Below are 16892 nucleotides of genomic sequence, written 5' to 3' on the forward strand. Positions count from 1 at the left end.
GTAGGCGTTCCCAAACTTTTGACTGGTACTGTACATGCTTGCATATGCACATGCGCGCGCACACACACACACACACGATCTTCGAGGACAATTCACTTCAGCAGACCCCTCCTTCATTCTCTTCTATCCCAGTCGATACATTGACTTATTAGTTAGATTTAGTCAAGTTCAGAAGACATGAAAAACAAGTGTGTATTTTTAGTGTATTTTATCGGAAATACGGTTCCAGTTGGGACACATTCATGTTTTGACCGGTGGGATGGCGTTACAAAGGGGAGAAATGACATAACACAATTAGTGACTGACAGTGTTCAAAGGCTCGGCACCCTGTTTTTCAAGTCGCCTCTCGTTACTGTGAGGGGTGTGTGAAGGCCTTTGTGGAGCCGAACCCTCTTAGTTAGACATCAGAGAAGATCAGTCGCAGGCCGCGGATGAGCACACATACCGGGAATATGGGTCGTGTTGGGGAGTAGGGTGGGGGTGGTCTGGCCCGTTTTAGGGGTGTCTGTGTGTGGGGGGAGAGAGAGAGAGCGAGAGAGAATAAAGAATGTGTCAGTTTGACGATCTGTTGATTTAAATTATGTAAAATATTCAGTGTTACCCTTTTTGTTCAATCTTTCTTTTTTAGAAGGGGTTTTAAAATACCTCAATATATATTGTTCCCCTGGATTTGTCTGCTTTACAAAGTTCAATATTCTGTTTCAGCTTTTTAAGGTTTTTAGATGAGTCAATGGAGATAACAGAGTAATTGACTTTGTGGATGACCCCCAAGTAAGACCTATTTTTGTGACGTTGCGTGTAAACCGAGGGGAAGGAAAAAAACAACAGAACATGCCAAACAACGGATTAAAGACACAAAGGGATGTTTTGGGTACTTTGTTTTCTGTGACGGAGGTGTGCTGTTTACCCTGTGGCCGGGAGTATGCCATTCGTTTAGTCGAAACGGAACACACACACACAGTTTCACTTATCTTCTCCTTCAATTCAAAGTCATGTGGTGTCTGCCTCTGCCAGACTTGCTGGCCTATTTTCTTTAGTTTTTTCTCTCCTCCCTTCTTCCTCTCTCCAAGGAATGCGTTTGTTTGTTTTCTTGTTTTCTCCCTCTCTCTTTATTTCTCTCTCTTTCTGTTTCTATCAGTCTCCATCTCTCTCTCTTTCCCTCTTTCAATTCCCTTTCTCTCTTCCTCTTTCTCTCCCTTTCTGTTCCCTTCCAAATTCGAGGTTCTCCCTCCCTCCCTCTCAGTCCCACCATGCACAGATCATTATTATTCTTTATTCTGTTGAGGGAGAATAAAGCCTAAACAAGAAACACTGGACCTCTGTTGGTCGTGTTCTATTTTAATCCTATTTCGAGAAGCGTGTAGCTACAGGTTGCACCATGCCAACATCCTGGACCCAAAAACCTGGCACTTGGCAGGGGGGGCATCATTGCCCGCCTTACCCGGACATGGCGCCCGCAGAGGGCGGTGGCGTTTTTCTGCCTCACGTGTACCATGTTGGACGCCGCGCACGGGTCTGCGTTGGAGGTCTGTGTGGGGGAGGTGTGAACTCTCTCTCTCTCTTTTTTTCTTCTCTGGCACCATTTTCCCTTTCTGTCCCTCTCGGAAGTTGCTGGCTGGCTCTCGCTCGCGCTGTTTGTTGTGCGGTTGTGGTTGGACCTAGGCTTATATGCCTGTTGTAGCTACCTTGCTGACCTGTTCCTAGGTCTCTGACTGGCTACGTGACACCATAGTGAAGTAAAGTGCTTCTGTGTGGTGTTCTGTTATGTGGGAGTTTGTCTGTCTTTCTGTCCATCTTTCTCTCTCTCGCTCTCTCTTTCCTGTCTGTCTGTCTGCCTGCCTATACCTACCTACCAAACGACCAGTCTTGACTCTCTGTTTGTCTGCCTCTTGCTCCAAAGTGGCGCCTCTCTCTCTCGCTCTCTCTCTCTCTCTCTGTGTGGGGGTCAGCTGATCCGAAGCAGAGGCGGAGAGAAACATTCCATCCTGGGCACCTCATCGGCAGGGAGCGGTGCCAGCCCAGGCAGGCTGCCCCCTTCCTTCCCTTCCATTCCTTTCCTCTGCCTCCTTGCCTGCCTCCTTGCCAGCCCCCCATACCATCCTCCTGCTCTGCAGTAGTGCTGCAGGCTGTTGTGTCCACAATCTGCCTCAGTTCCCTTTTAGCGGTTTTCTTTTTCCATCTTTCTCTCTCTTTCACTTTCCATATTTGTCTTGTGTGCTTTTCTCTATCTGTCTCGTTCCTCACTCTCCTTTTCACGTAGATGCTGTCCGTTTTCACCTCCTTTATCTGACTCTGTTTTTGTTACCTTGGAGCGATCCGTTCCCCTCTTTCTTCATATCGGATGTGTTACATCTTTATCTTTTCTCTCTTTCTTTCTCTCCCTCACTGTCTTCTCTCTCTTTTGCTCTTTCTTTCTCACTGTCTCCTCTCTGAATTTCACCTTCTATTTCCCTTTTCTTTCTGCCTCCTCCCTCTCTTTTTCTCTTGCTCATCGTGATTCGGGCTCTCCTCTCAGCCGTTTTCTCCCTTTCAATATCTCTCTCTCCTTTTGATATATATTTCCCTTCATCCTTTAATCTCTTCATCTGTCGTATGTTTCCGTTCGCTGTCTCAGTCCCAATCTTGTTTTGTTGAAACGAGTCCCTCAGGAAGGTATCGAGAGTGAGAAACTTCTCTCCTTTGCCGTCTTTTCAACTGCCAGTCACACTGCATCATGCAGATTCGGGGGTAATGCCCCTTTGAAGTGTCTTGAAGAGGATATATGCTTTCCTCCCTGAATGTGTTTTTTTTTTTTTTTTCGAAAAATAGACCGATGGATAGATAATAGTGTACGTTCGTATTTTTCTCGGTCTCGTTTTCCCCCCTTTCCTTTCTTTCTGACGGTATGTAGACTCACTTGGTGGATGATTTGGCGGATAGGAGCAGACACTCGCCTGGGATTTCTTTTTCTATTGCTTTTTTTTCTTCTCTCAGGCCCAACCGCTTGTGAAGGGCCCTCCTTTTGCTCGCTGCGCTATCTGCCACCGTCCAGATTGAAACGCATTGTGTAGGGGCTCAACTCGCAGTGGTGGGTTGAGAGGGTTTGTATGTGTGTGCAAACTGGATCGCAGAGGCCCCAGGGACCTTAGACAGTGTGACGTCTGGCGTGACATGAAACGAGGCGCCTGGACTAGAGAGGGAGACTGGTGGGCTGCCAAGAGGGTCCTATCCATAACACCACACACACCCCACCGGCGACCCCTTTAGGGTCACACTGAGTACAGTTTCAAGAAGGATCTAAACAGGGACCGTGCACAGACGTTTTGGTCCTCAAAAATAACTTTCAGAGCTCAAAATTCATAACACACCAAATGTCTCTCTAGCCAAAATGTCCACATGTATAGACCTATTTATTTTCTAAAACAACAGCCAACATCACACATTGTAAGCAAGCTAATGCCAGACGACGAGAGGTGATGATGTAAATATGTAATATGTAAATTATGATGTAAATATGCTAGCTAGTTAGCTATGCTGTTGAAACCAACTCGTTTTTTACATCTGCCACTTACTAAGACGCAGTCAAGTTGCCCCATTCTATGTCCCTAACAGTGAGAGACACACATATGACAGATACAACTCTAAAGTAGCCTCCTACCAGTATTCAAGTCTCGCAGCTAGTGGCCGCTACATGCAAGTCAGACAAGTGAGCTTCCTCGGGCTGGGCAGGGGGGACGTTTCTGAGATTCAAGAGCTTATGAAATTTGCTCGTTTGATGAGCACTTTGTTACATTTTAGATGAAAACCAAAAATGAAAAGAGAATCTAAATTCAAATAAAAAGTAATTCATAGGAGGGCAAAAGGGCAGGTGCTCGGGCACAGATTGAGCACTATCTGTGGACGTGCCTGCATCTAGATAACAGCCAGTTCCGTTCAAAACTGTATGGGATAGAAAGCGAGAGGGATAGATTAGAGATGCAACTGTACAGTTGCAATATACAGTACACAGCGGTATACAATTCTACTTGGACTGAGAATAATATCTTTCAGAAGCTAACTTTCATCCAATCCACTAGCAGACTGATACAACTCTTGACTGTTAGCATACCGCTAACATTAGAGACTGCCAGCTCTGAAGCTAAAGCACTGCCTAACTAGTATGTAACCTAGCCAATAGCTGTACTCCCCACTGCTTGACATGGGCATCTGTGAACCCAGCCAGCCCTGCCAACCTCACAGCACACGACAGATTTTTTATGTTATCGCACCCGTCAGATTAGGCTATATTTGTCTCCTGCACTCTGCTGGCAGTGCTTTCCATGCTCTCATTGCTGTCAAGAGGCACCAACGGACTTTTTTGACAGCGTAGCAGAGCAGAGGTGCTGGCAGTGAGTGAGTTGCCTATTTCTGTCCTCTTGACAACGATTCCTACTATAGACCTGAACGCCAACATTGCTGGTCCTAATATTTATATATTTCTTAATTAATTCCATTCTTTTACTTTTAGATTTGTGTGTATTGTTGTGAATTGTTAGAATCCACTGCACTGTTGGAGCTAGGAACACAAGCATTTCGCTACACCCGCAATAACATCTGCTAAATATGTGTATGCGCCCTTTGATTTGATTTGAACCGTGCCGCGCCGGCTCAAATGTTTCGTTTTCACGTTGTCTTTTACAGCACGGTTCCAGCAACTATGGCGGAAGTGCAACCAGGCCAGCCCAGTATGGCTCAGCTCGGCTTGGCTCAGTTTGGCCCTATATAGTGGGATTCAGGTATACGGGTTCCAGCTAAATGTGTTATTCCCATGTGGGACATTGCCCCCTGGTGGCTGGCATCCAGGTGTCCAATCTGTGTTTTCCTTTTGTTTCCGCCATGGAAAAGCCCCGCCGGGCCAGCCACAGCCATTCCATGGGCTCGCCCTAATCCCTCGTCGGAAGTCCAGTAGACGAGTGGCTCACGTTGATAAAAACAAGCCTCACTGGATTTTTAGTTTAGGGACCAGGGATGTGATGCTTTGTATGAAATGGGGGGGAAACTTCCACATTGCCAACTGTGGTATTGTGACAAAAAGGTCTGTCTTTGTGTGGAAAATATATTTCGCAGTATGTGTTTTGTTGCAATATATGTTTAGAGTATGATGCTGTGTTATGGAATTACACAATGGCACTTTTATCAGAGATCGTGTGCATAAATATATCTGTCAATGTATTATACGTTCCTATTAAAGTGTACCTCAATGTATGAGCAGATATATTTTTTTTTCATAATCAATCTTCATCCTTGAACTATGAAACCCACGTTGTCCGTGTGATAAATAGTTGGTGAACCTTTTGAATCTGCAATATATTTCTAAATGCATTTCACGTTTCACAACTGATGGCTTACTTTGATGTCATTTATCAAGCGATCACCTGTACCTTTATCACCGCCTCTTTAACGCTCCCTCAATGCTCCCTCAACGTGTCTTCACCTGAAAGCATTAGGGTTATCCCACATTGATTTCTTGTTTTCCTTGTCGGCAGTGCCAAGTGGCCACCCGGTGGAAAATATTTCACAACACTGCTCATTACCTGAAAGATGGATGGAAAGGGATGTAGAGAGGGGAAGAGGGAGCCAGGAAGGGAGAAAGAGGGAGGGAGAGATGGGAAGTAGAGGATGAGAAGAGCACTCTCGGGAATGGAGAAAGAGAGAGCGTGAGTGAAGAGCAGAGACAGAGAAACAATGACTGAGAGACAGTGAAAAGTCAACAACATCATGCATTACTCTGATTGACCCTGACTCAAATATTCACAACATCATGCATTACTCTCAGATTGACCCTGACTCAAATATTCACTACATCATGCATTACTCTGATTGACCCTGACTCAAATATTCACTACATCATGCATTACTCTGATTGACCCTGACTCAAATATTCACTACATCATGCATTACTCTGATTGACCCTGACTCAAATATTCACAACATCATGCATTACTCTGATTGACCCTGACTCAAATATTCACAACATCATGTATTACTCTGATTGACCCTGACTCAAATATTCACTACATCATGCATTACTCTGATTGACCCTGACTCAAATATTCACTACATCATGCATTACTCTGATTCACCCTGTCTCAAATATTCACTACATCATGCATTACTCTGATTGACCCTGACTCAAATATTCACAACATCATGCATTACTCTGATTGACCCTGACTCAAATATTCACTACATCATGCATTACTCTCAGATTGACCCTGACTCAAATATTCACAACATCATGCATTATTACTCTGATTGACCCTGACTCAAATATTCACAACATCATGCATTACTCTGATTGACCCTGACTCAAATATTCACTACATGCATTACTCTGATTGACCCTGACTCAATATTCACAACATCATGCATTACTCTCAGATTGACCCTGACTCAAATATTCACTACATCATGCATTACTCTGATTGACCCTGACTCAAATATTCACAACATCATGCATTACTCTCAGATTGACCCTGACTCAAATATTCACTACATCATGCATTACTCTGATTGACCCTGACTCAAATATTCACTACATCATGCATTACTCTCAGATTGACCCTGACTCAAATATTCACTACATCATGCATTATTACTCTGATTGACCCTGACTCAAATATTCACAACATCATGCATTACTCTGATTGACCCTGACTCAAATATTCACTACATCATGCATTACTCTCAGATTGACCCTGACTCAAATATTCACTACATCATGCATTACTCTGATTGACCCTGACTCAAATATTCACTACATCATGCATTACTCTGATTGACCCTGACTCAAATATTCACAACATCATGCATTACTCTGATTGACCCTGACTCAAATATTCACTACATCATGCATTACTCTGATTGACCCTGACTCAAATATTCACAACATCATGCATTACTCTGATTGACCCTGACTCAAATATTCACTACATCATGCATTACTCTGATTGACCCTGACTCAAATATTCACAACATCATGCATTACTCTGATTGACCCTGACTCAAATATTCACAACATCATGCATTATTACTCTGATTGACCCTGACTCAAATATTCACTACATCATGCATTACTCTCAGATTGACCCTGACTCAAATATTCACTACATCATGCATTATTACTCTGATTGACCCTGACTCAAATATTCACAACATCATGCATTACTCTGATTGACCCTGACTCAAATATTCACTACATGCATTACTCTGATTGACCCTGACTCAATATTCACAACATCATGCATTACTCTCAGATTGACCCTGACTCAAATATTCACTACATCATGCATTACTCTGATTGACCCTGACTCAAATATTCACAACATCATGCATTACTCTCAGATTGACCCTGACTCAAATATTCACTACATCATGCATTACTCTGATTGACCCTGACTCAAATATTCACTACATCATGCATTACTCTCAGATTGACCCTGACTCAAATATTCACTACATCATGCATTATTACTCTGATTGACCCTGACTCAAATATTCACAACATCATGCATTACTCTGATTGACCCTGACTCAAATATTCACTACATCATGCATTACTCTCAGATTGACCCTGACTCAAATATTCACTACATCATGCATTATTACTCTGATTGACCCTGACTCAAATATTCACAACATCATGCATTACTCTGATTGACCCTGACTCAAATATTCACTACATGCATTACTCTGATTGACCCTGACTCAATATTCACAACATCATGCATTACTCTCAGATTGACCCTGACTCAAATATTCACTACATCATGCATTACTCTGATTGACCCTGACTCAAATATTCACAACATCATGCATTACTCTCAGATTGACCCTGACTCAAATATTCACTACATCATGCATTACTCTGATTGACCCTGACTCAAATATTCACTACATCATGCATTACTCTCAGATTGACCCTGACTCAAATATTCACTACATCATGCATTATTACTCTGATTGACCCTGACTCAAATATTCACAACATCATGCATTACTCTGATTGACCCTGACTCAAATATTCACTACATCATGCATTACTCTCAGATTGACCCTGACTCAAATATTCACTACATCATGCATTACTCTGATTGACCCTGACTCAAATATTCACTACATCATGCATTACTCTGATTGACCCTGACTCAAATATTCACAACATCATGCATTACTCTGATTGACCCTGACTCAAATATTCACTACATCATGCATTACTCTGATTGACCCTGACTCAAATATTCACAACATCATGCATTACTCTGATTGACCCTGACTCAAATATTCACTACATCATGCATTACTCTGATTGACCCTGACTCAAATATTCACAACATCATGCATTACTCTGATTGACCCTGACTCAAATATTCACTACATCATGCATTATTACTCTGATTGACCCTGACTCAAATATTCACAACATCATGCATTACTCTGATTGACCCTGACTCAAATATTCACTACATGCATTACTCTGATTGACCCTGACTCAATATTCACAACATCATGCATTACTCTCAGATTGACCCTGACTCAAATATTCACTACATCATGCATTACTCTGATTGACCCTGACTCAAATATTCACAACATCATGCATTACTCTCAGATTGACCCTGACTCAAATATTCACTACATCATGCATTACTCTGATTGACCCTGACTCAAATATTCACTACATCATGCATTACTCTCAGATTGACCCTGACTCAAATATTCACTACATCATGCATTATTACTCTGATTGACCCTGACTCAAATATTCACAACATCATGCATTACTCTGATTGACCCTGACTCAAATATTCACTACATCATGCATTACTCTCAGATTGACCCTGACTCAAATATTCACTACATCATGCATTACTCTGATTGACCCTGACTCAAATATTCACTACATCATGCATTACTCTGATTGACCCTGACTCAAATATTCACAACATCATGCATTACTCTGATTGACCCTGACTCAAATATTCACTACATCATGCATTACTCTGATTGACCCTGACTCAAATATTCACAACATCATGCATTACTCTGATTGACCCTGACTCAAATATTCACTACATCATGCATTACTCTGATTGACCCTGACTCAAATATTCACTACATCATGCATTATTACTCTGATTGACCCTGACTCAAATATTCACAACATGCATTACTCTCAGATTCACCCTGACTCAAATATTCACTACATCATGCATTACTCTGATTGACCCTGACTCAAATATCCATAACATCATGCATTACTCTGATTGACCCTGACTCAAATATTCACAACATGCATTACTCTCAGATTCACCCTGACTCAAATATTCACTACATCATGCATTACTCTGATTGACCCTGACTCAAATATCCATAACATCATGCATTACTCTGATTGACCCTGACTCAAATATTCACTACATCATGCATTACTCTCAGATTGACCCTGACTCAAATATTCACCACACTGACATCCATCATCCCTCTCCCCTCCTCCCACCAGGTGCTGATCCGTGTCATCGACACCAACAACCACCGGCCCCAGTTCTCCCAGCCGCGCTATGAGGTGGTTGTGGCCGAGGACACGCCGCCAGAGACCGAGGTGCTCCGGATCGGTGCCACGGACGAAGACGATAAGAACAAGTTGACCTTTACCCTCTTGAGCAGCACGGACCCCTTCAGTCTGAAGAAGTTCCGTCTGGACCCGGGAACCGGTGCCCTCTACACGGCCGAGCGGCTTGACCACGAGACCATGCGGCGCCACACTCTCACCGTTATGGTACGGATTTCACAGATTTTCTAGAATCGACCTATTTAATAATGTGTGTTATTATTCTGGTGTCAGTGCTGAGTGTGCTGGGAAAAACTTGCTAGAGCTTTGGTCAAAGTGGTGTGGTGCTCAGACAATTAACACTGTACACCCTGAACGAACCCACTCATCCCAGGCAATCGGGAACATGTCGTTATATCATCATTGTTACCATAGAAACGGAACAGATTAAAGGAATGTCGGTGTTCTATTAGCATATTATGAAAGGTTTGATTCTGAGACACTTTCTTCATTGAGAGAGTAACATAGGTTTCAGACCACTCTCTCCTCTTCAGCCACTGTGTGTGCCTCTCTCTCAATCAGCCACTCTCCAATTCCAACAGATGGGCAGTCAGCCTGTATTGATTAATTGTTTGTTTGTTTGCTGGTATTTGCCATTTGGAACTAACCATGCAGCACCCATCCAAAGTGATTCCTCCCCCCATTCATTGTTTACTTGTTTGGATCACTGGGAATTAAGACACATTCAGAAAAAGAGTTACTTTGACGTGTTTTTTTTAATGATTTGATGAGTTGTCATTTTAATGAAGTTACCGTTGAGGGAAAGAAGAGGTTTTTTTCAGATTGTATTACAACTCATTCATTCTCTCTTTTTTTGTATCCCTATCTGTCTCCCCCTCTGTCCTATTCCTTTCTCTTCACCTCTGTCTCTTTTTCTTGCTCTCTTTCCCCCCTCCCCAGGTACGTGACCAGGACATCCCTGTCAAGAGGAATCTGGTGCGCGTCATCGTGGACGTGGAGGACACCAACGACAACGCGCCGTGGTTCGTGGGCTCACCGTACTCCGGGCGCGTCTTCGAGTCGGCCGCCTTGGGCTCGGCAGTCCTCCAGGTCACCGCCCTGGACAAAGACAAGGGACAGAATGCAGAGGTCATCTACAGCATCGAGTCAGGTTGGCTAACAGCACCACAGGCGCCCTAGCATATATTCTTAGGAGTAGCATGAGGTTGCCCCTAGATGCGGATCTTGGATCAGTTTTGCATTTTCCACACTAATGGTTAAGGTTAGGATTTGAGGAGGGGAAGCTGATCCTAGATCGGTACCTAGGGGAAACTTAACCCCGGAGCCACATTCCTAACATGTCAGCCATTCTGGCATTCTCTAGCCCCTGGCCAGTCATGATAGAGGTATGCATAGCAGCATAGCAGCCCAGTTAGCGATACCAACGCAAGGGGCCTGGGGAAAATGTATGCAGGGCATCCAGAGGTCCCCTGCCCACTGACCCTCGGTGGTGAATGGAATACGTCACACAAAGTAGGAGGACTTTGTCAGAGGATCTCCAAGCATGTGGGAGTTCGGCCGATGCCCCCTCTGAATTTCCCACCATTGTTTTCCCTGTAAAATAAGCTGTGTTTTGGGAGAGGGTCGGGCATATAGTCATTGGCTGGGTTCTTTGTTTAGGATGTACATTTTTCAGATAGTTGAGATGACTCAAGCTCATTGAAATGTATCTTGCCGGAGAACGAGTCAGGTTTTCAAAGCAGAGGTGGACTGGTGTAGGCAGTCTTCACAAATGCCTTTCGAGAGCTATGGCCATTTGGGGGGTGATGGAATGAAGGGGGTCATGTTTAGATTTAGTCAAATTGACATCAAAAGTAGATTTGTTTTTGCATTTTAGCTAACCCTAACCCCTTTCCTAACCTAAACCTAATTATCCTAACCTGCTACGTTAATTATCCTAACCTGCTGCGTAAGTTCTCCTAGGCTATATCCCTTTTAGACAAAAGCAGGGAGTATGCTAATCAGAGTGGTTCATCTTGAATTTGCTGTATTGTTTTAAGGAGGTCATACCAAGGATCATTTTGCTGTTAAGAATTAAAAAAATAATAATAAATAGTTTTTCTTACTTCTTACTGCTATTAGTCCAAACAAAAGCATTGAATCACAGATTCACTACATGGAACAACAGATACCCCCCCCCAAAAAAAAAAAATCTAAAGGAAGTTTGTTCTGGACATGTATCTAACCCATTATTTTTGACTCTAAACAGTCTCCATATATACTTCCATTAAAAAAAATATACCGGGGAACCTTCAGACGAGTCTTGTGAGGCCTTTGGGCATCCTAGAGAAAAACATGATGTTCGTGATAGTCTCACTTTTCCACAGAGGGAAGTTGTCAGATCGGCTGTACTGACTTCAGACGTGTCCCAAGATGCTTGTGGAGGTCGTAGAGCAAAACAGAGAACACAATTGTTCGTGAGAGTCTCATCCTTCCATAGAGGGGTCATAATAGTTTGTAGGCCAAACTGTTTGGACGCTACAGACGATTTTGTGAGAAGACCAATTTTCAGGATGTCTTATGGCTCTAGCTCTGTCACCTTTCACAGCAGATGCGGAATTACGCCATCGGCGGATGCAGTGGATTGAGATACATCCACTGCAAAAACATATCTCTAGCTTAAATTGACAGAATTTTTTATTATGCTAATTAGATTTCCTTGAGGGCGCTGACATTGACTCTAGTTAATTCAATTTACGGTAATCTAGAAGCCTAAAATTGCACCCTGGCTTTAATGTTTAAGAAATGCACACATTTCTGGCCGGAATGAAAATCAATGCTATAGTAACCACATTAATAAATCTTCTTGTGTTCTTTTTTTTGGAACAGGAAATGTTGCAAACTCATTTGCCATTGATCCAGTGCTGGGCACTGTTACCGTGGCCAAGGAGCTGGACCGAAGCAGCAAGAACCAGTTTGAACTAGCTGTGAAGGCAACCGACAAAGGAACCCCTTCGCTGACTGCCACCGCCACCGTCCACATCGCTGTCACCGTGTCGGACAATGCCACCCCCAGATTTACTGCCAAGGAGTTCTCTGCAGAGGTCAGCGAATTGGCCCTCCCTGGCAGTTTTGTAACCATGATCACAGCAACAAGCCAGTCCTCTGTGTTCTACCAAATCAAAGGTGGAAACACTGATGGCGCATTTGATGTAAACCCAAACTCCGGTGTGGTTGTAACTTCGAGGGCTTTGGACTATGAAATGACCCCTGAGTACAGACTGACCATCCAGGGAACCAACATGGCGGGTCTTGCTAGCAACACCACTCTGCTGATTCACCTGAAGGACGAGAACGATAATGCCCCCATCTTCCTCCAGCCAGAGTTCACAGGCATGATTAGCGAATCGGCTCCCATCAGCAGTGTGGTCTTGACCAGAGAAAACACCCCGCTGGTCATCCGCGCCTCGGACGCTGACCGCGATGCCAACGCCATGCTGGTCTATCAGATCGTCGAGCCGTTCGCTCACAACTACTTTGCCATCGATTCCAGTACGGGAGCCATTAGAATGACAACCACTCTGGATTACGAACAAAGGAGTGTATTCCGCTTCACCATTCAGGTCCACGACCTCGGAATTCCGCGTCTGTTCGCCGAGACAGCCGCCAACGTGACCGTCGAAGTCATCGATGTCAACGACTGCTCGCCGCAGTTCAGTCAGGAGCTCTACGAGACATCAGTGATCGTGCCAACTTACAAAGGTGTCGAGGTAATCAAAGTCAACGCATCAGATGCAGACTCCGGACCAAACTCTAAACTCTTCTTCTCCATCTCAGAGGGGAACATCGGGGAGAAATTCAAGATGGATCCCAACACAGGCATCATCACTATCCAGAACGTCACCCAGCTAAGAAGCCGGTACGAGCTCAGGGTGAGGGTCTCGGACGGCAGGTTCGCCAACACAGCATCGATAAAGATAAACATCCGTGAGAACAAGGAGAGCAGCCTGAAGTTCACTAGTGACTCCTACAAGGCTTATGTCAAAGAGAACTCCTCTGAGAAGAAAACATTAGCGGTCATTGCCGCTGTGGGGAACCACATCAATGAACCCCTCTTCTACACTGTCCTGAACCCAGACCAGAGGTTCCAAATCAGCCGTACTTCCGGAGTGCTCTCCACCACAGGGATACCTTTCGATCGCGAGGCGCAGGACACGTTCGACCTCGTCGTGGAGGTGACCAGGGAGGACGCTTCCTCCGAAGTGGCCCACGTTCTGGTGACGGTGATCATAGAAGATGTGAACGACAACCAGCCCATGTTTGTCAACTTGCCCTATCAAGCCTTGGTCCAGGTGGACGCAGAGGAGGGTCAGGCCATCCGTCAGGTGACAGCAGTGGACGGGGACGTGGGTCAAAATGCTGAAATCCATTACCACCTGAAAGAACACCACAAGCACTTCCAGATAAGCCCCTCGGGAGAAATCTCCCTCAAAAAACAGTTAGACAAAGACTCCCTCAACAGTGAGTTTGTCATCAACGTTGTGGCCAAAGATGCAGGAGAACCAGCCCTCTCGGCAGAAGTCGAAGTGCCCATAACTATAGTAAACAAAGCCATGCCAGTGTTTGAGAAGGCATTCTACAGCATCGAAATCCCTGAAAATATCCAGTTACACACACCTGTAGTTCACGTCCAGGCTACTGACTCTGAAGGCCCCAAGATAGTATACACCATCTCTGAGGGAGATGCCTTCAGTCAGTTTTCCATCAATTTCAACACAGGTGTCATACATGTAATCCAACCTCTAGATTTTGAGACCCACCCCGCTTATAAATTGAGTGTCAGAGCCACAGACTCACTGACTGGGGCCCACGCTGATGTCTTTGTCGATATCATTCTGGTAGACGTCAACGATAACCCCCCTGTCTTCCAACTAAAGTCCTACAACGCAAGTGTTTCTGAAGCTTCCTTCATCGGCACTGCAGTTTTGCAAGTTGCCGCCACAGACTCCGACACTGGCAACAACAAAATGCTCTTCTACCAGCTAGTTGAGGACAAGGAAAAGAGCTCAGACTACTTCAGCATTGACCGTGACTTGGGAATCATCTGGACTGCTCGCATGCTCGACCAGGAGGAAAAGCAGCAACACAAGCTGACTGTCCGCGCAGTGGACGGAGGAGTGCCTGCCCTCTCCAGCGATGTCACTGTGACCATAGATGTCACTGACCTGAATGACAATGCTCCGGTGTTCACTGAGAGCTCTTACAATGCCACAGTCAGCGAATTGGCCCCCCGCGGTTACTTCGTCACCCAAGTCCAGGCGTCCGACGCCGACAGCTCAGACGCCGGCAGGCTTGAGTTCTCCATCCTGTCTGGCAATGAGGACCAGAACTTTGCCATGGATAAAAACACTGGGGCCATCGTCATCTCCAACCACCGTAAACTACAGATGGAGCCACTGTACAACCTCAACGTGTCCGTGTCAGACGGTGTATTCAGGACCTCGGCCGTGGTCAAAGTCACAGTCAACGGTGCCAACTTCCACAACCCCACTTTCCCCCAGCTCGACTATGTAGTTGAACTCACTGAGAACTCGCCGGTCGGCACGTTAGTGGCGGAGGCCAAAGCCACAGATGAAGACGCTGGCACATACGGGAGCCTAACTTACCACATCGTCAACGATTTTGCCAAAGACAAGTTTTCTGTCAATGAAAATGGAGAGATTTTCACCCGGGAGATCCTAGACCGCGAGAACGCCATTGAGAAGGTCATCCCCATATCGCTCATGGCAAAGGACGGTGGCGGCAAAGTAGGCTTCTGCATTATTAATGTGATTTTGACAGATGTCAATGACAATGCCCCACAATTCAGGGCAGTGGAGTACAAAGCCAATGTAGCATCGGATGTCCCCAGGGGAACCACCGTGGTGAAAATTGCTGCGTCAGACATGGATGAGGGAAGCAACGCCGACATCGCTTACACTATCGAAGCCGACGTGGAAAACGTGGAGGAGAACTTCGAAATCCACCCCTTCAGTGGAGTCATTGTCACCAAAGAGAGCCTCATCGGACTCGAAAACGACCTCTACGCTTTCTACGTTAGGGCAAAGGATGCTGGGAGTCCTTCCAAACAATCCGTCGTCCGCGTTTATATCAGGATAGTGGCCCCTGAGGTACCGGTCCCCAAGTTTGCAGAGCCACACTTCCGGTTCACCATCGCTGAAGACATGCCCATCGGCACGGATATTGACGTCATCCAGGCGGAGAGTGAACAACCGGTGTTCTACAGCCTAGTGAAGGGCAACACCCCGGAGAGTAACCAGAATGAGGTCTTCGTGGTGGATCGGGACACTGGGGCCCTGAAGCTGGAGAAGAGTATGGACCACGAGACCACAAAGTGGTACCAGCTCACGCTGCAAGCCCAGAGCCAACAGGAGGGCTACGAAACGTTGGCGTCTGTCGACATCAACATCCAGGTCAAGGATCTCAACGACAACAAGCCTGTGTTTGAGTCAGACCCGTATGAGGCGGTGGTGGTGGAGAACCTTCCAGATGGCACGCCGGTGATCCAGGTCAAAGCCACCGACCAGGACTCGGGCACCAACGGTCAAGTCATCTACAGCCTGGACCCCAAACAAACTTCGTCTGAGATCTCTGAGCTGTTCGCCGTCAACAGTGAGACAGGCTGGGTGACGACATTGAAAGAGCTCGACTGCGAGAAGACCAGCAAGTACACCATTGCCGTGCTGGCCACAGACCGCGGAGACAAGGTGCAGCTGGTGACCAGCTCCACTGTGGAGGTTACCGTGGCCGACGTCAACGATAACCCGCCTCGCTTCACCGCCGAGATCTACAAGGGCACGGTGAGCGAAGACGACCTTCCACCCAGTGGAGTCATTGCCATCCTGAGCACGTTGGACGCCGACACAGAGGAGATCAACAAACAAGTCAGCTACTTTATCACAGGTGGGTTTTTATCTCTAACAATACCAGTATTTGCTCTGCTCACAGCTCATGGCTTGATAGCCTTCCCTGTTTGTGTTAATACACAGCTTTAATAAACACCGCTCAAAAGAGGATTAGAAATGTACAGCTGCTTAAATATGAAGATCAGATCTGCTCTCTGAACATATAATGCACATTCTTTATCTGTAAACACTTTGAATCGACTAATTTGCGAAGGCTCAAGGCAAATATGTAGGTCATCAGAAAGAAAGAAAGAAAAAGGTCATGTTTAATTATTTCGATGACGCTTTGAAACTGATGGGGGAAATGCACTTCCTCTGGTGCTCATTAGCGGATGGAATGACTTATGCCACGTTTAATA

At 45.3% G+C, this 16892-nt stretch overlaps 1 protein-coding gene across 1 annotated transcript in view; it reads left to right on the forward strand.

The window, feature by feature from the left end:
* Positions 1–16892, forward strand: part of LOC120034666 (protocadherin Fat 1-like) — a 96293-nt gene that overhangs the window by 52338 nt on the left and 27063 nt on the right. The window contains exons 7-9 of the mRNA XM_038981262.1: positions 9521–9796; positions 10529–10739; positions 12458–16531. Of these exons, the coding sequence (XP_038837190.1) occupies positions 9521–9796; positions 10529–10739; positions 12458–16531 (4561 nt within the window). The remainder of the gene's footprint in view (positions 1–9520; positions 9797–10528; positions 10740–12457; positions 16532–16892) is intronic.

The sequence above is a fragment of the Salvelinus namaycush genome, chromosome 42 (genome assembly GCF_016432855.1).
Source record: "Salvelinus namaycush isolate Seneca chromosome 42, SaNama_1.0, whole genome shotgun sequence".
In the NCBI taxonomy this organism is placed as follows: domain Eukaryota; kingdom Metazoa; phylum Chordata; class Actinopteri; order Salmoniformes; family Salmonidae; genus Salvelinus; species Salvelinus namaycush.